Source organism: Amblyomma mixtum, chromosome 5 (genome assembly GCF_055824585.1).
Source record: "Amblyomma mixtum isolate Tamu chromosome 5, ASM5582458v1, whole genome shotgun sequence".
NCBI lineage: Eukaryota > Metazoa > Arthropoda > Arachnida > Ixodida > Ixodidae > Amblyomma > Amblyomma mixtum.
The window spans coordinates 192182397-192207437 of NC_143016.1; the positions used below are offsets into that span (position 1 = coordinate 192182397).

Consider the following 25041-nt stretch of genomic DNA (forward strand, 5'->3'; position numbering starts at 1 on the left):
GTCATCACATGAAAGGGGGCGCATAATCGGGGTTCCACTGTAATGCAAAGACAAGATAAGTGGGGGTCCCTCAGGGTAACAGAACCGATTCCAAGAAAAGGCAAGCATAGTGTCAAGATTAAAAAGTTTGCAGGGTCCAGACAGTTAAAGTGCCTACTCGTGGTGACAACATTCTCGATCTTGTTCTCGCTTCTAAACCTGAGTTAATTGAGTCATTAACAAGCATCACCGGTCTAAGCGATCACGAGGTGCTTGTATTCAATTTTGCCGTTCCCATCCACACCAAGCAACGCTCCTTAAAGTACATTCGCGACTACAGTAAAGCAGATTTTCGCGCTATTAACTTCGAGTTAGAAACTTTTTTCCACCTTTTCCACCAAGCCGCACTCTCTAGATCAGTAGAACAAAACTGGTTGCTCTACAAGAACAAAATCTTATCCCTTGTCGAAACACATGTCCCTCTTATCTGCATACGTGGTGATTGTAACAAGCCCTGGTATAGCAATGCCTTACGACAGTTAGCAAACAAAAAGAAGCGCCTCTATCGTGCGGCCAAGCATACGAATTCAGTTGAAAAATGGGAAATGTACGGCAGGTGCCTACATGAATACATTACCTTACTACGGCGTTCTAAAAAGAAATTTTTTCACGAAGATCTTGGAAACATAATGCGCGTCAACCCGAAAAAATTCTGGAATCTGGTCACTCCTTGCAAAAACCGTACTCAAAACATTTCGTTGATTAACCAAGACGGCTTACATGTCCCTGAGAATGAGCGCGCAGATGTCATGAATTCATATTTTTCCTCCGTATTCACGCATGAACCTGCTCTCCATATTCCCTCAATACCTGCCACTAGTTTTTCCCAAATGCCACCAGCTTTCATAGCCCATGAGGGCATCACAACCTTAAAGTGTCAAGCGCCCCTGGGCCAGACAACATAACTGCAAAAATATTAAAGGGAACTGTGAGCATTTCTAGCCGTATTTTGCAAATTATTTTTCAGCAGTCGGTTTCAAATGGTGAAATACCAAATGACTGGAAAACTAGTAAAGTAACTCCAGTATTTAAGGCAGGCAACCGATCCGACCCTTCTAATTACCGCCCAATTTCATTAACTCTTTCGCTACCGCAGAAAAATGGACGATTTGGAGTGTACGGAAAGAAAAATTGTTTTCACAAGAACTAATACACCCAGCACATATTGCAATGCATGAAATTGTAGCTTATTAATTACACTTCTGAATGAAACAAACAGAAGAGTTGTGTGTGCGAAAGTAAATGAACATTTGTTTGTGAAATTTGCTATAAACACAAAAAAAGTATATTGCAAAAACAAAAATTACCGGCTGCACTAAGCCAGAACTTGATTAGAGGAAAACATGAATATACGAACTGTTGCACATGTTTATAGCTGTCATTATTCACAGTTTCAGCTATGAGAAAAATTTACTGCACTTTCCATGGCCTGTCAAGTCAGGGGTCATGACTGTGGTGCCACTGTGAAGAGCAATCAGGGGTGAAGATGTGAAGCAGAGGTAGACTGACAGGTGCTTCACATAAGGTTTTATCTTTGTTCCTCCCTTGTTCTCTGATAGCCGAGCTTGCAGTTTCTTCTTTTTTAATTTTTTTTCGATTGGTGTTGAATGGATTCTATGGGAGGATTGGGAGCGTGGACTTCATTTCCCTCATCATACCCGAAGATTTCTTCAATGAGCTGCTCCCTGAAAGCCAGCTAATAAAATTTGGCATTTTAGGCAAGCTCTAAAACATCAGAATCAATGAAATAATTTTAGCGATGCGGTTCGAAAGCCAGGACACTTTCCAAGTCTTCCCAATAGATGCTGCCGCCACTGAATCATCCGGGTCCATTACGTGCAAAAAAACAAACAAAAAAGCGAAAAATCAATTTTGAGAAATGATTTTTGATGGAAGAGGGCCAGAATAGCTTATTCTGGTATTTCAGTAGAAATAAAGTCGCTGCAGGTCAACAATTCCAATGTATATGATGATTCCAATGAACATCAGCATCTCCAACAGATTCACGTCTTCCCATGAGCCGTCATGCCGAACTTGCTGAAAATCTTCATCCATGCATACTTATTAGTGTTTCCACACACAGTCTTCACCATTTCCGCCGTGAAGAGCATAAAAAAAAAGTCGAAGTCGAGCTACTCTCCGAGCGCCGCTCCGCAGCGATGTGCCGATATGGACACCTAGCTGTCGTCTTGGTTGAAAAACGCGACGCGACCTTGAGCATTTGGCAAACTGCCTTCACCATACGTTGTCAAGACCCTGAAGCACAAAAATAAACCACTCTCATCAATTACAAACCGAGTGAACCGCAGAAAACCCACAGCGAACGAAAACAGAACTTACATGCAAGTACGCGCTGACGTTCCAGGCTCCCGAGGCGAACTCTCGCTGTCGAAACCGAAATCCAACGTTTGTACATTGTTGCCCGACTAATAACCGCTGCTTTCGTCTCAAAAAACGAAACGGAAACCGGCCGACGTACTCGATGTCAGATTTCGTTTTCGAGGAGCGCGCGGCGACGCGGACGCCATTTTCTCCGGCTGACGCCGCTGCGGCCGTTCAAAGTTTTATCTTTCAGGGCGCCCCCTCATGTCAAAACACTGAAACCAAGGCTGCAATCGAAAGAGCAGTTGTTGAGCTCGCTAGCTAGATGGCGGAGCACGTACACGACTCCCCAAAATTAGCTTTTTGCGCGGGCGATTTGAATCGATCATATGCGATCGATGGCCTATGGCGCGTTAGCGAAAGAGTTAACATCCATTCCATGCAAGCTACTGGAGCACATATTATATTCGCAGATCGCATCACACCTCGACAATAATGCTTTCTTTTATGAAAAACAGCACGGTTTTAGGTCAGGCCATTCTTGCGAGTCCCAGCTCTTCGAATTCACTACAGACCTTCACTTAAACTTAGATTCTTCTTTTCAAACCGATGTCATTTACCTGGATTTCTCCAAAGCCTTCGATCGCGTTCCACACCGGCGTTTAATGACAAAACTCTCCTGCCTCCACATCGACCCTTTAATCCTGTCATGGATTGACTGCTTTCTCCGCGACCGCTCACAATGTACACTAATAGGCAACCATAGATCGTCAAGTACCACAGTCATCTCTGGTGTCCCTCAGGGATCGGTGCTAGGACCACTCCTTTTTCTCATATTTATAAATGATCTTCCCAATGCCATATCATCTCGTATCCGTCTCTTCGCAGACGACTGTGTCCTCTACCGCCGCATATCTACTCCCGATGATCAGACTCTGCTTCAACGCGACTTAAACCTCATAGAAACCTGGTGTACATCATGGCTCATGCAACTGAACATTTCGAAATGCAAGTTCATGCATGTACAGTCGAACCCGGATATATCGAACCCGCATATTTCGAATTATTGGCTATATCGAACACACAGATTACCCCCTTGAAAATACTATGTAAAAGTATAGGACAGTTGCGTTGTATATCGAATTCCATTTTCGCCGGACATTGGATATATCGAACGCCGCGCCGCGCCCCTGGATGGTGCGCTTTCCCCAAAGACATTCCTGTCCGGTCCTCAGCCGCCTCAGCGGAGAACATTTCCGCAGTCAGTCAGCAGGCGCAGGACCCTTTTTTTTTTTTGTTCCCCGATTTCGCGCCCCCCCCCCCCCCCCCCCCCCCCCTCCGGCGCGAGCTTTCCCGCTCCTCCTGTATTGCCGGCGTGTGCTCCGTCAAGGTCATTTAGCGAAGAGAGAGTGCGGCATGGAGACGCGCGGCGCCGGTTCTAAGCCACGCTTCTTGGGGAAAGGCAGAGAGAGAAAACGGTCGCTCGTGGGCACATCGTGGGTCTGGGGAAAAGAGAGAGCTCAGAAAAAAAAAAAAAAAAAAACGAAGCCCAAAGCGCCGATCTTTCTCCCTGCTCTTTCTTTTCCCTCTGTCGTTCCTTCGCAGCCGCGTTGACTGCCGCTCGCATAGGCTTCGCTCTTGTCGCTCCATCTGCGCCTCGCGTGTTTTTTTTTTTTTTGTGTGTGCCTGTGTTTCAACGCGCGACGTGAAGCAGGCCCCAGTAGCCAACTGTTTTGGCAAGGCAGGCCTTGAAGTGGCCGGAGATGAATGTCCGGAAGATTTAGATGACGATGTGTTCTTGGACGACGCGTTTCGCGACTTGTCCAATTTTCTCGGCGCCGTTCCGTCCGAAGTGACTGTTGAGGACTTTAACGCTGACAGCGAAGTTCAAGCGGTAACTGGCGTTCAAGACGCCGACTCCAGCGACGACAAGGGCAACTGTGTTGTCGAAGAAACGCGTCCGTGCGCAGCCACTGAACTGGCGTCAGCGTTAGCCTGATTCGGCGCTGTTGCGGCGAAATGGAAGGCACTGTGCTCTCGCACCTGGACAGTCTCGAGAAGATCGAGACCAGTGTTTTGAACTTCGTTTCCCAGGGGAAAAAGCAGCCCAAAATTAGTGATTTTTTTTCCGCGAAATAAAGCGCTTTCACATTACGTGCCCATACTATGTGATTCGCGGCTGTTCCGAACGGTAAGCCACAATTTGTTATGATCGGGAGTGCAGTTTTAGCCTATATCTGTATATCGAATTTTCGCTATATCGAACTATTTTCCGATCCCCTTCGAATTCGATATATCCGGGTTCGACAGTATCGAGAAAGCGAAATAACCTCAGCTATCAGTGTTCATTAAGTTCCACACCACTCTCTGAAACAGAATCATACAGGTAGCTTGGAATCATCATAAACAACAAACTAACCTGGTCTGAGCATGTTGCAAAAATTTGTACAGAAGCTTCCAAAATGCTTGGGTTTATCAGACGATCCCTTGCTTTTTCACCCCATTCTGTCCGACAACTCGCCTACGTAACATTCATCCGTTCCAAACTCGAATATGCCTCGGCGATCTGGAATCCCCATCAAAAATATCTAATCGATCAGCTTGAAGCCATCCAAAATCGCGCGGCCCGTTTTATCACATCGCAGTACGGCAGACAACACAGTGTAACTCTTATCAAGGCATCCCTTGATCTGCAACCCCTGGCACTCCGGCGTAAAATTTCACAGCTCTGTTTGTTTCACAAATTGTACTACACCTTCCCACAGCTAAGAAACTGTATTGTGCCCGCCGCTTCGCACCTCACGACGACTTTTTAACTCTTTAAGTCTGCAGCGCATACACGGCTCCACAAACTCATTTAATAAATCTTTTTTACCTAGCTCCATTACACTGTGGAATGACTTACCCGATTTCATAGTTATTGAAAGAGAACCTAATAAATTCAGGCAGTTATTATCATCACATTTCAAGGGCTGAGTTATTTTGTCGTGTTTTTGAGTGTGTGCATGTGTTTGTTTTTTTTTTTTCTTATCTCTTCCAAGTTGTTCTTGAGCTGCTGTGTCTTTCTCATGTTAATATTTTGATAATGTTAATGTTGACCATGAACCCTGTACTTTGTATTTCTTGTTGATTTTACTGACCACTGATTATGAAACGATCTCCCCCCCCCCCCCCCCCCTTATGTAATGCCCTAAGCCAAGGGCCCTTAAGGGTAAATAAATGATGATGATGATGATGATAAAGCGGCTACAGCTGGCACAGGACAGGCTATGTACAGTAGACGCCCTTTAAGATGAACTCAGTTGAGATGAATCGTCAGGTAAAATAAAAGTGAGACAGTTTCGTTGGTTTGCCATAGGACTCGATGTTCTTAAATAAACTCCGCTTAAGATGAACTGTTCCGGATCTCCTTAGGTTAAGATGATCTACTACAGCGACTGCAAACCACTGTGACCCCCTCGTGTAACGGCACCCACAGGGCATCCCTGCGGCACTAAGAAAACATTGTATAAAGTGCTTCTACGCGAAAGCGCACCCCCACAAGATGGCTTCTGCACACCTTCGTGCAAAGCTGTAGTGAAGCGATCTTGTGAGAGCACGTGAGCGAAAGCTCTCTTGCCAGAGCGGGAAAGGCAGGGCACTATCCCGCCTACACTGGTACAGGTCTTGGCACTGTGCACGTCATGTGCCAAGCGTTGTCCCTCACAGACTAAAAGGTGCTTATACTTGGAAGTGCACCTGCTCATTGACATGGGGCTTAAAAAAATTTCTAAGGACGATACTCCTCAGTGTGAAATTTGAGCGCAGCTTTGTCTGCTTCGGCAGTGCGAACAGCTGGGTCCTCTTGGCAGGGGCGATGAGCTTGTGCTTCAATAGCGCAAACTGCAGGGTCCTCTCGGCAGAGGTGACGAGCTAGTGCTTCAGTAGCGCGAACCGCAGGGTCCTATCGGCAGTGGCGACGAGCTTGTGCTTCGGTGGCATGAATCGCAGGGTCGTGTCAGCAGGGGCGATGAGCTTTTGCTTCGGTAGCGCGAACGGCAGGGTCCTATTGGCACGGGCTATGAGCTTGTGCTTCGGTGGCACAAACAGCAGGGTCCTCTCGGCAGGGACAACGAGCTTGTGCTTCGGTGGTGCGAATGGCAGGGTCCTCTCGAAGTGCTACCTAGGCTCTACTTCGGCACCGTGATCTCCTTGGTCCTCTCGAAGGTGCCGCCTAGGCTCTACTTTGGCACCGTGACCTTCTTGGTCCTCTCGAAGGCGCCGCCTAGGCTCTACTTCGGCACCGTGATCTCCTTGGTCCTCTTGGTCGTGGCGATGAGCTTGTGCTTCAGTGGTGCGAATGGCAGGGTCCTCTCGGCAGCTTCTCTCGCTTAGCCTCCACTTTGGCAGCACACACCTCTTGATCCTTGCATCCGTGGCTCTGAGCCTCTGCTCAGGCAGCTCGTTTAGCAGCACCGGCAGACGATGCATTTCCACAGTGGCGTTGCTCGATCTCCAGAAAGAACTGGCTGTGGCTATTGTGTATTGTATTATGTAAGCAGATGGTTTACACTAGGAAGACAACGCTCTGAGTGGCATGGCCGACGTGGACAACCTATCGTGTGCAGCACATTTCATAGCACTACCCGCCAACGGAGCAGAGCGTGGCACGGCTGTGACGAGGCAGTGCATGGGCACACATGGGCGTTTTCCGCCCATTTCGCGCAGCATGTCCACTGCCAACGCGTAGCCGTTGTTGTGCACTTCCATCACAAAGCAGAGCAGTTCTTACTCCTGTTCGGGAGACTTGCATGGCCTGCCTTGGAAACCACGCTTTCTGCAGCTTGTGTCCTTAACGCATCCTTTTGGTTGAACCATAGTCAGACCCACTCCTCGGCAACGTCGAATTTCCTGCCTGCCGCTTGCCTGCCGTGTCCGAGAGCAAACTCCCAGCCGTGTAGCTTTTAAGGCGCTTGCCCATCGTGCTAAAATTGAACGCTTGGCGGCAGCACACGAAAGCCACAACTACGGTGAACTAACATGCTACCACAAATCCCGTGCCTTTGACAGCCACAAAAAAACTGGAGCTGGTGATACTGATGCCGATATGGATAGCGGGAGCTCGCGCCGGAGGAAGAAGTTGGTGATGATGATGAGCCGTGGCGTCAGGCTTCATCCGTGTGTGGCACCTAGAGGCTCCTGTGCACGTGTTTGGCCTCCGCAGTCAAGCGTGCCATTGCTCACAGCTGGAGATGATAGTGGAGGCCACGGTGCGTGCATTTTGAAGGCTATTCCCGCATGGGTCATGGAAAGTTTGGATGTGGCCCTTACATGGATTTTTTGTAGCGAAAGCCACGCTGGCCTCAGCGATTTTGCGGGTGCCTGAAAGTGAGTGTTGCAGGCGCGCCGTTGCCAGGGCAACTGATTTCGCCACAGGTTCACCGCGTGTGACATCACAGCTGTGCCGCCTCTGCCGCTCATGACGTCACAGGTTAATGTCTCCATCGGGAAAACGGTGCACCCCGTGCACGCGTTTCTACAGTATTTCGAAAGATGTTTCGGATAATTCAGCACCATTCGGAGCACATCCAAATCTTTTGCGCACATCTTTGTGCTATTATGGAGCGTTAATCTGAAATCGATCTATTTTGGGCAGGTGGATGTAAGTCTTGCCCATACTGTGATGAGATGCTACAGAAATCAGAAATATCATTGATGACGTCACTGTGATGCGTAAACTGGTTCCAGGAACGAACGAACAGTAAAGAAGCGAGAAATGAACCCTATGGGCAGACAGGTGCCCACATTTCCTGCTGAGGCTGCACAATTTCTTTGTCGGGATCAACGGGATCAAAGTCTGACAGTGCAATGTTGTCGTCAGAGTCACTGCTACTTGATGCATTAAAAATTATCTGCCGCAGACGCAGTAGAATCGTGTGAAGCGATATTTTTCCGAGCGCGTGCCACTTCTATGGCTGACACCATTCTGCAAGCGCTCTACACCGGCACCTTAACTCCAAGGGCATTTCAAAAATTGGCGACTTGCGTGAAAAATACAAACTACGCAAGAAACTAACGTAGAATGCCTAAACAACCATCTGGATGGTGCAACTACTTCTTGGTGGGCCCGGTAGCGCTGTAATTGTGCTTCGAATCCGTCACTCACTGGTGATCGATGGATAGTGGCGTGGTAACGAAAGAGGTAAAGGGGGTCTTCTAGTTGATGTGGGTGGCCCTCGTGTTATGGACCCACTGATGAAAACAGAGACCTAGTCAATGTAGGGCCCTTGGTTGCTGTCACCAGACGTCATGGCTGTGTCCCATCTTGATGCCTTCGCAGGTGGCTCATCGCCGGGTCCCCCTACGCTTTCTGTGTCCCCTCGCTGGGGGCAGCGGCCGCACCGGGGCAGCGCCCTGGCCGAGCTGCAGCCCTACTGCCAAGCACTGGCCTGGGCCTTGGATGCCATTGCTCGGCTGTGCCCAGGAGAGGTGCGTGGGCTTTTAGCGCGGAAGCACTCCTGAATGGCGTCCAACAGAAGCCAGGCTTGACCTTGAGGGTGACCTGCGAGCTAGTTTACTAGCCATGCTGGTAGGTGGCGCCACGGGACCTTGGTCGCCAGTGCATGAATTACGTAATGACAGCTGCGGTGTTCTCGCCTCACTGAGCATGTGCCATCAGGACTGCAGGTGCGCCTCCTCCTTCGTGCCTTGCTCTGGCTTCACCCACTAGGAGACTCTGGCTCTGGTGGTGGCGCAGGTGCAAGAACTTTTGCTCAAGTCATTTCGATACCTAGCTAAACACTTACTTTCGCATATCTGCTCGGTTTAACTAGATTAAAACTCGACCACTTTTTTCTGGTGCATTTAAGCTGCAAGTGGAGCTGGAAAAGTGGAGAGACAAACTGTAGTAGAGCAGTAAGCTGGACTATTTGGTGGATGTTCATCTTGAAAATTCAGTGTTGCACTGTAGTACTTTAGTCATAGATAACCAACTATAGCCCACATCCTTTGAAGTGATTTATGTTCGAGTTCTCTGGCGACATGAACAGTTTAGAGACCATTGTTTGCTTCTTAGATACGGTTGGTTAATGTGGACACTTTATGTGTCACAAAAGCATGACTGTGGTGCAGGCAGATATTCTTTCAGCGTGACTACGGGCAGTTGTGAATTGCAGGTAGCATTGCATATGGCATTCAGTATAGTACATTCTATGACTTGACAAGGAACTTGGGGAGTGAATTTGATTGAATGATTGAGGGCCTAGACATACAAAATGCGATTGTTAACCTAGAGAATACCATAAAAATTCGAATATAATACAGTCGCCGACCAATTTTTCGGACTTGGTGGGACCCGAAAAATGGTCCGAATAATCGAACAGTCCGAAAAATCCGTGAACTTGAAAAAGTAATCTTTTCTGTGAAAAACCGGCTTTCAGAATCTCGAAAATCGCAGCTCCCCATGTTCCGCCTACGAGCGATAATATTAGACTCTATCTGAGTCCTAGCCGTGCTTTCTTTATGTCCGCACCGAATCACATCATGGTACCAGATAGTGTGACGCGGCCGCGGTCATGCCGCGAATGAATGCGCTCGCTGCGCGAAGCAAGACCAGCTAGTTTGCATGGGGCAGTGACGTTTGTGAAGACCAAGAGTTAACCCGTGGGTGGTAACCCATGGGAGGACGCGAGCGGAAGTGAGCACTTCCGAATGCAGTTCCCCCCTCCACCCGTCTACCGCGTTTGCTGCCCCACACCGCAGGGTGCGTCGCACAAGCCACGGCAGACGCTACAGCTGTACCGCTGTACCGTTTTCAATGCGATCGTGCGCCTTTGTAGGCCAACTTGATGGCAATGGAGAGCATCTCATTATCTCGAATGGCAACGATGGAGAACAATAACCAAGCCTATCCAAGCCAGTCCGATAGCGCCCACTGAGCCGATTCCATTTAAATCCAAGATGGCGCCTTTCACGGTGGCGGCAAATGGGTTGGTAGTGACAGCGATGCCCGCTCGCGTCTATATTAGGCCGAAATAAGCTTTTGGTTGAAAAATGATCTCCACAATTCGTGTCTATTTTAGTCTGAAAAATTCGAACTTTTAGACTCCCCAAAGTCTGAAATATCGGCCGTGAAAATGTACACGTTCCTATGAGATGCATGACGATTCCTCAGCGAAGTCTAGTCCCAATTATTGGAGTCCGAAATACCAGTCGGCTACTGTGCGAGGTTTTTTTTTCCAAATTTTGTAATGTAAAATGGCTACCTCGTATTATATGCGGATCCAAACAATTTTGCCCTGCTGCGGTGGCTCAGTGGTTACGGCGCTCGGCTGCTGTCCTGAAAGACGCGGGTTCAATCCCGGCCGCGGCGGCCGAATTTCGATGAAGGCGGAATTCTAGAGGCCCGTGTGCTGTGCGATGTCAGTGCACGTTAAAGAACCCCAGGTGGTCGAAATTTCCGGAGCCCTTCACTGCGGCGTCTCTCATAGCCTGAGTTGCTTTGGGACGTTAAACCCCAATAAACCAAACCAAACAATTTTGGGATCATATTCACAGTTCTGGTTTCGTTGCTCAGCACTATAAACATCAATATTATTAGTCGAGAAAGCGCTGTCTGGTGTTGGCGTTGATAGCCTTCCATCTTTTGTTGTTCCTGCGCCATTTTGTCCACGTTGAGTAGTGAAAGCGTATGTATTGGAATTTCGCACAATGTTGGAGGTGCGAAGACAGTACTCAGGTGCCTTTAAAAGGAAGGTTATTCTCACTGCCGAGACCGGTGGGAATTGTACGGCTGGGCAGCAGTTTGGCGGCACTAAAGGCAGCGTTCGTGGCTGGAGAAAACAGAAGGAAGCCTTATTTGCATGCAGCGGCAAGAGAAAGAGTTTTAGGCGACGAAGAAGTGAAGTGTTTTCGGAGATTCAGCGGGATCTCGTCGCCCTCATGCAAGAACAGCATGCAGCATCAAGCTGCTCCAAGCTAAAGCAAGAGAGATTGCCGTGGATAAAGGCATTCTGCAGAGTGACTTCAAGGCAAGCAAACATTGGGTGTCTCGTTTTATGCGCCGTGCTGGATTTTCGTTGCGTCGGCGAACTTCCATCTTGCAGAAATGTCCCGAAAGTTATGAAGAACAGCTTATGACTTTCCAGTGACACGTAATATTGCTGCGGGAGGAGTCTTGATTTCGAGCTGGGCCAAATCTGGAATGCAGACCAGACTCCTGTCTACCTTGACATGCCGTGAGCGCTCATAGTGCACGAGAAAGGCGGTAAGCAGGCTTGTGTGCGGTCGACTGGGAATGAGAAAACGCGGGTGACCGTAATGCTGGCCTGCACTGCGGGTGGCCGCAAGCTTCTGCTCTATATCGTGTTTAAAAAAAAGACTCTGCCTAAAGGTGAGAAGCTCCTGAAGAATGTTGTCATCCGATGTCAGGACAAGGGTTGGATGAACGAAACTTTAGTGCTTGACTGGGTCAAGTCTGTGTGGTGCCGGCGGCCAGGAGCACTGCTGGGGCTTCGATCACTGCTTGTGTTGGATGCTTTCCGCTGCCACTTGGCCGAGTCAGTGAAGAGGCTGCTGCACGAATCGCGCACCGAGCTCATCATTCTGGCAGGGATGACATCCCAGGTACAACCGCTGGATGTTTGTATAAACAAGCCGTTTAAGGATGCCGTCAAGCAGTGTTACCTTGAGTGGATGTGGTCGAGAGACCCCCGAAGTAACTCCTTCCTGGTGACTGAAGCGGGCCTCTCCAGAGATCCTTTGTGGTTGGATGCTTGCGCCAGCATCCCTGAGGAGCTTGCAAGTCGCTCTTTTAAGAAATGTGGCATCTCAAATGCACTCGACGGGACAGAAGATGAGTTCTTATGGGAAGATATGTCTGACAAGGGTTTTCTGAAGAAAGTTCTACGGACGACGACTAAACATGAAAAGGGAGAAGTGCAATGAAAATAAAGGCTTTTGAAAAGTTTTCCTTGCTCGCATTATATGCGGATGAAAACTTTTTTTTCCATTTTTGCTACCTTCAAATTGCACCTCGTATTATATGTGGGTCCGTATTATATTCGGGTTTTTCCCATTCTTGTGAGTCTCGGTGTTCCCACTTTTTTCTTGAACCACCACAATCGCGCAGGCACGCCGCTCGGCATCTGGTGGCAAGCTGGTGCGCCCAGTGCAGGACCTGGTGGGCTGCCTGCGTGGGGTTCCGGCCCTGGTGGAAGCAGTGGACCTGCTGGCACCGGCACTCTCCGCACTGCTGGCCTCTGGACAGGCCCCCAAGGTGAGCCTTTGTCATGTCTTTCGAACCTGGTGGGGCTGAAAGGGTGCACATTTGGTGTACTGCTGAAGAACCGGTAGCAGTTGTGTGATTCTCAAGGCAAGTGGTGTTGACAATTTAAGGAGAATTAGAACACCAGGTGTATTGTCAGAACACCAGGTGTAGTCAGAAGTGCGCATCTTTCAGCTCCTTTTGAGGAACTGCTTTAGTGACTGCTTGTCCACGCCAAGAACCAGTGCGCAGTGATGTTGCAGTTGGATGCAAACTGGATCTGGAGGTTTTGCTTGTCTCTGAATCATAAGATGCACTCTTCTCTACCGTATTTACACGATTGTAGGTCGACCTATGTTCTTTTATCTGAAAATCCGAAGTGGGGGGGGGGGGTCGACTTACAATCGAAACCAAAGCATGCCACCATAAATAAAGTGAGACAAACGAGATATCAGGGATGCTACAGCATTGTTGCATTTTTGCTATGGGGCTCTGTCGCATCCCTCTTGGTGCTGACCTTGAGCAGCTGCTCTGTTAATATGCAGAACGCCGCCTACATAATCAGAAGAGCATAAAACGCATTCACGGTAGAACCCTCGCTTTTAATTCATCTGCACTTCCACGTGCCATTGCTCTTTGTAATGATCTTCCTGACAATATCGCATCCATCTGCAACCATCAACCATTCCAGGATCAGCTACGTAGATATCTCACATGACATCGCTTTTTCTCCTATCTTTGATTTTCTTTGTCGCAGTGTATTTTTGTTCCTTCGTTGCCATTGTGTTTTGTTTTGGCCGCATGTCCGGCATTCATGCTACTAATAAGTACCTTGTATCCTATGTATAATTTCGCCTTTAAGTTTTGCTTTGTACATTAGTTTCTTTTTACTTAATCTTTTGTATCTCATGTGGTATCTAATTAGTTTCTTTTGCACATTTGTCGTTCTTTGCCCCCCTTACTCAATGCCCTTCTGGGCCCTGTAAGGTATTGTGAATAAATAAATAAATAAACCGGCACCCCGTCCCCGCCTGCACCGGCCGATGGCGGCTGTTGAAAAGCAGCAAAACTGGCACACCCTGCCCTCTCCGTGCGATAACACTATCGCATTCTACTCTTAGACGACGCTGAAGCATACTCAAAGTTTGTTCAACTGTGTTCAACTGTGTACTCGGCACTCAAGAGATGGTTGGTGAAAGGGCCGCTGTTACAATCGCGGTGGCACCGGCATTCGGAATGCCAACGGTGTCGGGGAGTGTCGGTAGCTGATGAAAGAGCTGACAGCGATTGCACGTAGTTTCTCTTTTGCTTCTACATATTTGATGACTGCCCATCATGTTTTACCAGTTTTTAACGTAGTGCTTCGTCAGTAGTTACCGTATTTACTCGAATCTAACGCGCCCTCGATTCTAACGCGCACCCGTTTTTCGTGACCCTCCCACTGAAAAAAAAAAAAAAAAACTTGATTGTAACGCGCACTCGTTTTCCATGACAAAAAAAAAAAAGGTACCACCCACCTCGTGCTTTCATGCAGCAATACAACTTTGTCTCGTTTGGAAAAACAAAGATTTAATCTCGATGCACTAAAGTTGCGATAATAAACACACACATAAAAAAAGGAAACGGCTTATCTTGCCAAGCCCGGGATCAGCCGTGCCGCGTAGTGAAAACAATCTTGGCAAGATAAGCCGTTTCCTTTTTTTATGTGTGTGTTTATTATCGCAACTTGGTGTAGAGAGAGGAACTCGAGTGAGACAGCAGGAAGCATCGCACCTGCATGCTCTGCCGAAGCGCGATTGGTGGCCCCGAGAGGGACCGTTGAAAAAAAAAAGCTGCCAAAGCAGCTTTGAGAGAAGAGGAGGAGGAGAGGCGGCGTTGGGCGAGGAGACATATGCAACGCCAGCCCGGGATCAGCCCGCCGGCACAAGGTTCACTCGTCGTCGCTGTCAGACAACTCCTTATCGCTGTTGACGGACCAAAGCATTTCATCCTCGGTGCCGTCCATGGCATTCGATATGCCACATTTTTTAAAGGCCTTGCTGACCATGGCAGACGGTATCGTGCACCACGCATCTTTCGCCCATCCAGCGAAGTCTTGCAGCGAGGCACGCTTAATCCTATTGCTGGGAGTGAATTCATGGCAGCCACTCACAAGCCATTCGGTGTAGAGCGCCCGAATCCTATCTTTAACCGGCTTGTTCAAACAGACATCGAGCGGCTGGAGCTGCGATGTCATGCCGCCGGGTATCACGACAAGGTCGGTGTTGCACGCTGCGAGCTTGTCCTTGATGCGTTGGTCGAGATGGCACCTGAACGCGTCGAGCACAAGCATCGCACGCAGGCCCAAACTGCCGCCGGGTCTCTTGCGCCAGACGTGATCGATCCAGTCGGCGACCAAGTCCGTGGTCATCCAACCTTTTTCATTTGCGCGCACGATCACGCCACTCGGAAACACGATTCCTTTCGGGAGCGTCTTGCGTCTGAATATAAGATACGGGGGCAGCTTGTGTCCATCCGCGGTGCAACAAAGCATTGCGGTGACGCGTGTTTTTTCATGGCCGGAAGACAACACGCGCACTTGCTTCGCCCCCTTCTTTTCAACAGTTGTGTTGGCAGGCATGTCGAAGTAGAGCGGTGTTTGATCGGCATTTCCAATCTGGCCGAGGCCGTAGCCGTGTCTGCGGCGCAAACCCAAAACGAACCGCTGAAAACTGTGCAGCTTTTCCTCATATTCCTCAGGCAACTTTTGGCATATCCCCGTTCGCCTTCTAAGAGAAAAGCCTTTTCTCTTCATAAAATTTGAGAGCCAGCACCTGCTGGCTTTGAAGTCACTCCGCGTTAGCCCTGTTTGTAGGGCTAACTGCATCGCCCGGACTTTGAGCAGATCGGTCGTCACTGGTTGCTGCGCCGCTCGCTGCTCTTGAACATATTCTGCGAGCCGCTCTTCTATTTCGGCGAACCGGCCCTGCTTCGGTCCACTGAAACCCTTTCGTGTAGCCTTGCTGGCGAAAATCTTTTCCTTCTGCTTGCGCCAGTCCCGCACGCACGTTTCTGGTACTCCGAATACGCGTGATGCGGCCCGATTTCCGTCCGTCTCTGCACACATGATGACTTTCCTTTTAAATGCGGCATCATGATGAACTCGGCGTATCTTCGCTGTCGGCCCGTCCATGCTGGTAGAGCAAACGCAGAAAACGGATAGACTAACCTAAGCACAGGCAGCTAGTCAGCTACGCTCTCGAAGTGCGTATGAGGCGGCCATTTTGAAATGCCAATGGCGATATGATATCGGAGATTTAGGGTCGTACTCGATTCTAACGCGCACCCAATTTTTGGACCCGATATATCGGAAAAAAGGTGCGCGTTAGATTCGAGTAAATACGGTATTTGTGCTCCGGGCTCGGTAAGCGTCTGACGCTCGTTCATGACTACATTCAAGATGGCTGCCATTCTTTACACTGAAGAAACTAACTGCGCACCAGGCCACAAGTTTGACATCTCGGAACGGGTAATACAGGTGTGGCGGCTGCAGCAAGGCAAAATTTTCAGCTGTTCCATGTGATTTCGTGATGTGGCTGTATGCGAAGTGCGGGATTTCGCTGGACAATGATGTTAGAACGATGTGCTGTGGGACCGCAGCAGCGATCACGGCGACAGTGCTAGTGAGGATGATGGCGTGAGTCTGGACGAGTAGTCCCGTGACTACTCACGAGCATAGCTTGTAAGCTATGCTCGTGCCAAGAAAGTTACTTTCAAACTTCGTTATGACAAAATGCTTATCAACAAAAAGTGGTTCGTTTATAACCCACTTCAAGACCAGGTTATAGAGCATAAACCTTAGCAAAAGGCCAGGCAGCTGCGCAATGGGTTCCAGCCCCTCATTCACTGCGGTCTTGCCAGGATTCAGTCCATATCTGATCTTACTATACTGGTGGTGAACTGCCGTAGCATAAAGAATAAAACTGGTGATTTTGCCACGCTTATTTCCTCAGTCCAACCGCATGTAGTCATGGGTACTGAATCCTGGCTGGACGATTCGATTCACAGCTCCGAGGTCTTTGCAGCAGATTTTGAAGCTTACCGTTGCGATAGACACTCACGTGGAGGTGGCGTTTTCCTGCTCATTCACTCGACTCTTCGCTGTTCTGCTCTGCCGGAACTTAATGGCTGCGAAGAATCTGTTTGGCGGAATCTACATTTAGATAACGGGCAGCTGCTTACGCTTGGCTGTTTCTATCGTTCTCCTATGCGGGCTAATCCAGATGTATTTGTATCCCTTTCTGAATTCATAAGTAAGATACACAACGATTACATCATTGGAGGTGATTTCAACATGCCTGAAGTTACATGGGTTGACAATAAACCAGTCCTTACCAACCTGTCAAAGCTGTACGTTGATTTCCGCGACCTCATTATTGCAAACGATCTGTATCAGTTTGTTAAGGAGCCAACCAGGTCATGCCATGGTTCCTCGTCTGTTCTAGATTTGCTTTTTTCTAACCGAGATTCACTTGTGCGCGATAGTTATATTATCCCAGGTATCAGTGACCACGACTGTGTCGTTGCACACGTGCCAATGACCCAGCCTTCAGTGCCACACAGGCACCCCAGGAAAATTTTCTTCTATGATAGAGGTGATTACTCATCACTATCTAGCGAGCTTGCCAACTATTTACAAGACTTCATATTCATGAGCCAGCGTTTCGATGCTACTGCGCTGTGGGACATATTTAAGCAGAAGCTTGATGTGCTCATCGACAAATATGTTCCTTTCAAAAACATATCAGCTAAGCGGCGCAAGGACAAGCCGTGGGTAACTCGGGAAACTAAACTATTGATTAAGAAAAAGCGTCGTCTCCTAAACACGTACAAAAAATACCGGGACGCAAAAGTTCTTGAAAAGGTACGTGCTCTTGGAAGAGACATAAAAGTTGAAAATAAAGCTGCGAAAAAAAGATACATGAATGAGTTAGGTGCTAAAATTCAGAGTAATCCAAAAGAACTGTGGAAATTTCTTAAAGTTAATGGCCGTGAATCAGTTGGTATTCCGGCACTGAATAACGGCGCTGAACCTATAACTGATGATTTTGATAAGGCATGCTGTTTCAATGATTATTTTAAGTCTGTTTTCGCAGCAAACTCGCATCATGAAATGCCAGTCATGGATGCCCATGTGCAAGAGACAATGCCTGAGCTAACAGTTACATACAACGGTGTGTTAAACCTGCTGAATAACATAAAGGTGTCTTCGGCAAGCGGGCCCGAAGATGTTCCCGGTCATGTCTTGAAGGTCTGTGCTGAAAGCATTGCTCATTACTTAGTTATTCTATACTCGAAATCGTTAGATACAGGAATAATACCCCAGCAGTGGAAAAACGCTAACGTGGTGCCCATTCATAAGGGTGGTCCTAAAAACATAGTTGCTAACTACAGGCCGATTTCGCTTACAAGTATTAGTTGCAAAACGCTTGAACACATAATATATAGCGCATTGATGAAGCATTTGGAACAAAATGAATTTTTCACTCAAGCTCAGCATGGTTTCAGATCAGGTTACTCGTGTTCGACGCAGCTCTTAGAATTTAGCCATGATATTTTTTCATCATTTGACAAGGGTCTACAAACGGATTGCATTTTTTTAGATTTCAAGAAAGCGTTTGATTTGGTACCTCATGATTTACTACTGTATAAATTATCTTTGATCAAGATTCCAACTTCCCTTCTAAACTGGCTTCAATGTTACCTGCAGGGACGCAAACAACGTGTATTGATTAATGGGTCCCAGTCTGATTATGTTCCTGTATCTTCGGGGGTACCGCAGGGGTCTGTTTTAGGACCTCTGCTGTTTCTAGTTTATATTAATGACATTTCTAAATATATGACCTGTAAAATACGTTTATATGCTGACGATTGTGTTGTCTACCATGTTATTAACAGTTCTTCAGATTCTTGTCATTTGCAGTGCAACTTGGACCGCATACAACAATGGTGTTTGAAGTGGCAGATGTTTCTGAACCCAATAAAATGTCAGTTCATTTCTTTCACGCGCAAGCATCACCCTTTCTTGGCTGAATACAAACTAGATTCTACCCGACTTTCCAGAGTTACTAACTATAAATACCTCGGCGTTTACTTTTCGTCTAATCTCACCTGGAATGAGCACGTCGAGCACGTTTCTGCTAAAGCTTATGGCATGCTAAATTTTCTAAGAAGAAATTTTAAAATGGCACCACTAAAAGTTAAAGAGCTTCTTTATTTTACCTATATTCGGCCAATATTGGAGTATGCTTGTGTTGTTTGGCACCCCCCTACTTTAAATTTAACAGACATGCTTGAGCGTGTTCAGAACTTTGCCGCTCGGTTTGTTTCAAGTAATTATGATTTTAACAGCAGTGTTACTAACATTAAACTAACGCTGGGATGGGAGCTGTTACGGAAACGCCGTACCAACTCCCGGTTAGAAATGCTGTATAAAATCTTTCACCGAAAAATAAAAATAGATAAAGAAAATTATTTACTTCCACCGCATTTCAGGTCAAACAGACTTGACCATGGGTGGAAGATTAGAGAAATTAAATGCAAAACTAACACTTATCAAAACGCATTTTTCCCATCTACCATTCATGACTGGAATCGCCTGCTCCATGAAATTGTTGAGTGCCGTTCAGAGTCTATGTTCCGCGCGTTGCTGTCGGATGTATGAGTGCGCAGTTGGCTTTCTTTTTTTTTCGTCATGTCTTTTTGTTGTTTCATATTTCATTCATTTTGTACTTGCTGTGTCATGCCTTGTTGTATTGCTTTTTTTTTCTTCCTCTTTTTTTTCCGGCCTAATCTTCTGTTATGTATCCTCATCCCCCCTGCAATAATGCCTTCGGGCGCTGCAGGTATTTCCAATAAATAAATAAATAAATACATTTTATTTTAGTTTTGAAATGTGCCTACGGGCACGCCCACGCGCAGCAGCCGATAGCGTCTGAGGATAAGCGGCGGAGGCCGGATAATGCTATCGTGTTCTGCTATTAAAGGGGAATCTTAAGAGACCTCCAAGTTTTTTGTTTTTTTTTCCTGATATGAGATATGGGGGGGGGGGGGGGGGCGACTTACAATTGTGTAAATACGGTACCTCAAGAGTTGGCGTCAGGCCCTTAGCATGTACGTTGGTGCACAGAAGCACAGCGATGTACATTTTGCTGACAGGGATCAGTGGCTCTCAGGGCCAAGCAGTGGCATTTGAAAGGTAGAGTAGAAGTGGCATTTGGAAGGCCCTGTGACATAGATAAAGCTTGATTTATTTATTCTTTGTATGCAGGGTAAGGGACATTATGATGCCTGAAAGCCCGAAGAGATCGTTGTACAGTGAAAGCTCGTTAATTCGAAACTCGATAATTCGAATTTCGGATAATTCAAACTACACTGTTTGGTCCGGCCAAGCTCCATAGAGATCTGTGTATAAAAAAGCCCGTTAATTCGAAAGCGAGTCGGTTCCACTACGGATAATTCGAACTACACGCCGCCGCGCCTGTGCGGCTGGGTGCACAGCACGTGGCCAAAAAAAAAAAAAAGCATCTCCGCATAGTTACAGGCTGCGCACGTCCTAAACGGGGACAGAAGATGGAACCAGATAAAACCGTGGATGAGTGGTTAAAGCCTACATGACGCCATCACAGGCGCGGCGGCCGGCGGCACTGGAGGGGTTGGCGGCGGCGGTGGCGGCTGCCTATCCCCTTTTCCGCGCAACCTCCGGAACTCGCAATTAAGTACTCGTCAATTCGAGCCCTGTTAATTCGGAAATACGGATAAGTACTGTCGGCGCGGTCCCAGCCAACGCCCGTGAAAGGCTATGACTTCGGACGGGCGCTACAAATTACGTGCCAAAAACTTTTTTTCTTTGCGAATGTCGTCCATCCTTCCACCCATCAGTCGCCAACGGAAGCACGCGGTCCGCCACGATCATGACGCCGGCTTTTAGCATCGTTCGCTGCAAAAGGCGTTTGCTGCTGCTATCGCACGTTCCAATGACTGAGTGGCAGTAGACGGCGTCCGCCCCAATCGCCCATGGCACGATAAGGCGAACGTACTGCAAACGAGGCTTGCACTATTGGACAAGCGTTGGCACTCTGCCAAGTTCGCTTCCTCCCTTGCTAGAGCTAACGCCAAAAGTAAACACGGCGTGATGTTATCGCTGCGCATCATCTTGGCACGCCGCCAAGAAACGCTGCGAGACGGTGCGAGACGGAGGGACACTTTTTTTTTTTTTTCAAATTCGTTGGCAAAAATTGGGGGGGGGGGGGTCATTATGCAAGTGGGTTCGTTGCGCGAGTAAATACCGTACATATACCGTAATGCAAATGGTTCTTGTAATGCAAATGGTTCTTGCCGGTTTTTTCGCGGCCATACGATAATTCGAACATCGGATAATTCAAACTTTTTTCCCGGTCCGGTGAAGTTCGAATTAACGAGCTTTTACTGTAATCATAATATTTAATATTTCAGTCTACTCTGGAAATGCTCGTTTCGAGCCAATGGTGTCGCAACACAGCGACCATTTTCGGCAGCAGAAATGAGGTAGCATCCAGATCGGGCGCTGCCTTTAGGGAACAAATGCGGGTAAATGACATCCTAGTCGAAATCAAGAGGAACAAATTGGCTTGGGTAAGGTATGTAATGGGAAGGCAAGATAACCGCTGGTCCTTAAGGGAGTGGATTCCAAGAGAAGGCAAGCGTAGCAGGGGGTGGCAGAAAGTCAGGTGGGGGGATGCAATTAAGAAGTTTGTGGTAATACGGTGGCCGCAACTGGCGAAGGATGAGGTTAATTGGAGAGACATGCAAGAGGCCTTTGCCCTGCAGTGGGTGTAGTTAGGCTGCTGCTGCTGCTGCTGATGATGATGATGATGTTGTCATCGTTTTATTGAGACTTCCAGATTGTCTTCGCTTCTCCGACCTACACATGGGCGTCGCCATATTGCCCAACTACAGCTGCACTTCCACTTGGGAGAGTGCAAGCCAGCCAAGAACTCATGCTGCACTACTCTGGCACTTTTGCAAAACAAAGATGGAAGTCCAACGGGCACACTGGCAAAGCGAATGCGAAAGTGCTGCGCTCCTTGAACTGGGGCAGAAAGTGTAGCTGAATCAAAGAGGCCTATAGTATCACCATCTTTGCCTTCTCGGTCTAGTTCCTGCATACGCTGGGCACGATGCAGCACCTGGAGCGGCGCCTTCGCTTTCACTTCTAGACTGTTGCAAACTGTGCGTTAGTGTGCAGTATGCCATTTCTTTTCCTCCGACTGCAGACACATTCTCATGCTGTCATATCTGTGCCTGTTCTTCCTCTCCTTGTCGCAGGTGGTGGAGCCCGTGTGGGTGTCCCTGTGTGGGGCGCTGGTGTCCCAGTGTCAGGCTGCAGGGCTTCCTGATGAGCACTCTCTCCTGGCTGCATTGACACCAGTGCTGGAAGCTGCCCTGAGGCACTGCACGCGTGGCCCAGTGCACGACCGCACTGTCCACCTGTGGCACACGCTGTTTGCTCAACGTCCCAACCTGCAGGTGCCACCCGGTCTCAGGTACATCCCTGGTTTGAAGGACGTTCCCTCGCGTGATCTGCCTCGAAGGAACAGATGCTGAAAGCACAAAAAGCTGTGGCTGCAGGTGCACATGTCCCGTGGGCAGCATGCATACCTCGTTATCACAAGCAGTGCATATCACATTTTCTTCCTGCACACTCGTTCTGTATTCAGCTGATTCAGCTGAACAAGGCTGATCCCGTGAATGTCAGTCTTGCTTGTGCGTACCTAGTTTCCAAAGAGGATTGATGTATGTATTTTTGTTGATTTCTCCTTGCACTGCAAAGCAGTATGTTACTCTGAATCGGAAGTTCTCAATCTTTAGTTTTGGAGAACCTTAACCCTTTCGCTGTCGGGTGTTTCTGCCCGTGACGCACCCCCAGTGTCGCACGCTTCCGGGATGATGGTCCCGCTGTTTCAACATCAGAATCTGACGATGCGGAACTCGCCTCTTCCTCGGATGAGACGCTGTCCGATCCGCCTCTTCCTCGGATGAGACGCTGTCCGAATCCGAGCTCGGCTCGTATTCAGAATTGGAAGAGCCACCGCTCCAATGCGCAGAGGAAGGTCCCGCGGCGCGGTCAGCCATATCCGAAAGTAACCGCGCGCAGCGGGGGTATGCTTTCAGTGGCCCGCAAAACGGAGAGAAATGGGACGCTGTGTAATAAAGATGAGAGAGGGAGATGGAAAAAGGCTAAAACAAAGTTAGAGGAGCTTTACGTTTGCTGCTGCTGCCAGCCGCAAGCGAGGGTGCGACGAGAGAGCGAAGCGAAAGCAGCGATCGAGTCATGTGTCGGTTTCTTTGACTCTCGGAGTGGCAACGGCGCGCGCCCTTGAACTTGAAGCGCCGTAGCTCACACGCCGACAGAAGAAAAATAAAAACCTGCAAAACAGCGGCAGATGGCAGAACAACCCTTGGACCCATTACCACACAGGCGCGCGTCATGATCCGGCGAACGCGGAGCGACCGCGCCACTCAGCAAAGAGAGAGGGGTGGGATGGCAGACGCTCCGTACTCTTCACTACACGTACCAAAACAGTAAGGGGAGAAAATACAAACTTGTAGAAAGATTCAACAGATGGCGCGGGTAGTCCAAGAGCGTCAGCTTTGCGCTCAAGCGCGAAATTTTGAACGCACGATAGAGAACGTACCGGTACGTCAGTGACACTGTGGGGGGGAAGCGCGAAAACGTACCGGTACGTCCGTGACAGCGAAAGGGTTAACGACTTTGAAGTTGTGCCAAGGAATCCCACATTCTCTCGGGCTCCTGGCTGCCATCCCTTACAGCCTGACATGCATGCAAAAAAGAGCATGCAGACAAGTGGTGCCTCACGAAATGCCCAGATTTAATTAATAATGAACAATTAAAGTGTGCTTAGTCCCGAAATAATGTGGGGAAAGGATAGCTGAAAATTGAGGTATGCATAGATTTAACTCAAAGTGCGTCCAATTTGTGGAGCATTTTCAAGCAATTTACTATCAGACGTTGTTATAATGATAGTGACCGCGGATCCGGATCATGAGAGGGAAATAACTAGAAGAATAAGAATGCGGTGGAGAGCATATGGCAGGTTCTCTCAGATCATGAATGGCAGTTTACTAATGAAAGTATACAACAGCTGTATCTTACCGGTACTCACCTATGGGGCAGAAGCATGGAGGATAACTGAGAGGGTTCAGCTTAAGGACAATGCAGCGAGCTATGGAAAGAAAAATGATAGGTGTAACGTTAAGAGATCGGAAGAGGGCGGAGTGGGTGAGGGAACAAACGCGAGTTAATGACGTCCTAGTTGAAATCAAGAGGAAAAAGTGGGCTTGGGCAGGGCATGTAATGCGAAGGCAGGATAACCGCTGGTCATTAAGGGTAACGGAGTGGATTCCAAGAGAAGGCAAGCGTAGCAGGGGGCGGCAGAAATTTAGGTGGCCGGATGAGATTAAGAAGTTTGCGGGAATACGATGGCTGCAACTGGCGAAGGACAGGGTTAATGGGAGAGACATGGGAGAGGCCTTTGCCCTGCAGTGGGCATAGGCAGGCTGATGATGATGATGACGAATGTTTGCACTTGGAACGTAACATCAAGAGCACACAGAAAAGGCGAGGATAGGATGGGGGCTACACTACTAATCCACGATCTTCATTCAATACGACGGTTGCTAAATGCATTATACGACAGAATTTGTCGATGTTCTGAACATAGCAGCCTCTACTTGTGTTGTCTACATCTTTCTCAGTTTTCATTCGTGTCCACTCGTACGTGGTCTTCTGCTGTAGTAATCAGGTAATCTGTTTTCCAGGAACATGTTAGCCAGATGCAGAATAGTCCAACTCTATGGGACATTTTTATTGCTGGCAATTTTGCACGTTTGAGCCAGCAACATATCAGTTAGTTTCTACTGTGTTTGCACATGGTCGTCTACTTCTACCTTGAACACTGCTCTGAGTGGCCAGCGCTCTGCGGAGTGCCTCTCGCGAGCGCCTGGGGAACCAGCACGCAAGCGCAGTGTCGTCTGCTTAAGCGCGGCGGCTCCGCCAGGGCGCGCTTGCTTCGCGGTAAAGCTAACTTTGATCTTGCTATGTGCATGAAAATCGAGAGTCCGGCATGATTCCCGAGAGGCGCATCAATTGCGCTTGGTTCTGTGCAGCACGGGGTATATCGGTGCAATTGCGTCTCGTATTTGTTTTTTTTTTTTCATGCGATCACAAAAGTAAACGCTGTCACGGGCAAAACTTGCTCGATGCCTGAGCCAAGTCTCCAAGCTGTGGTGACACTTCCACAACTTAGTTGCTCAGCTGCTTCGTGCCGAGTAGCCAGAATATGCCCACGACTCGCACTCTTGTTTTACCACGTGCTGCACAGAACCAAGTGCAGTTG

At 48.3% G+C, this 25041-nt stretch overlaps 1 protein-coding gene across 5 annotated transcripts in view; it reads left to right on the top strand.

Annotated features, from left to right (window-relative positions):
- The window catches only part of LOC149345277 (uncharacterized), a 215048-nt gene that overhangs the window by 89050 nt on the left and 100957 nt on the right, over positions 1-25041 (top strand). For all 5 annotated transcript variants that reach the window (XM_089546559.1, XM_089546560.1, XM_089546561.1 and 2 more), the window contains exons 19-21: positions 8681-8829; positions 12470-12616; positions 21950-22167. In XM_089546559.1, coding sequence (XP_089402685.1) covers positions 8681-8829; positions 12470-12616; positions 21950-22167 — 514 coding nt within the window. The remainder of the gene's footprint in view (positions 1-8680; positions 8830-12469; positions 12617-21949; positions 22168-25041) is intronic.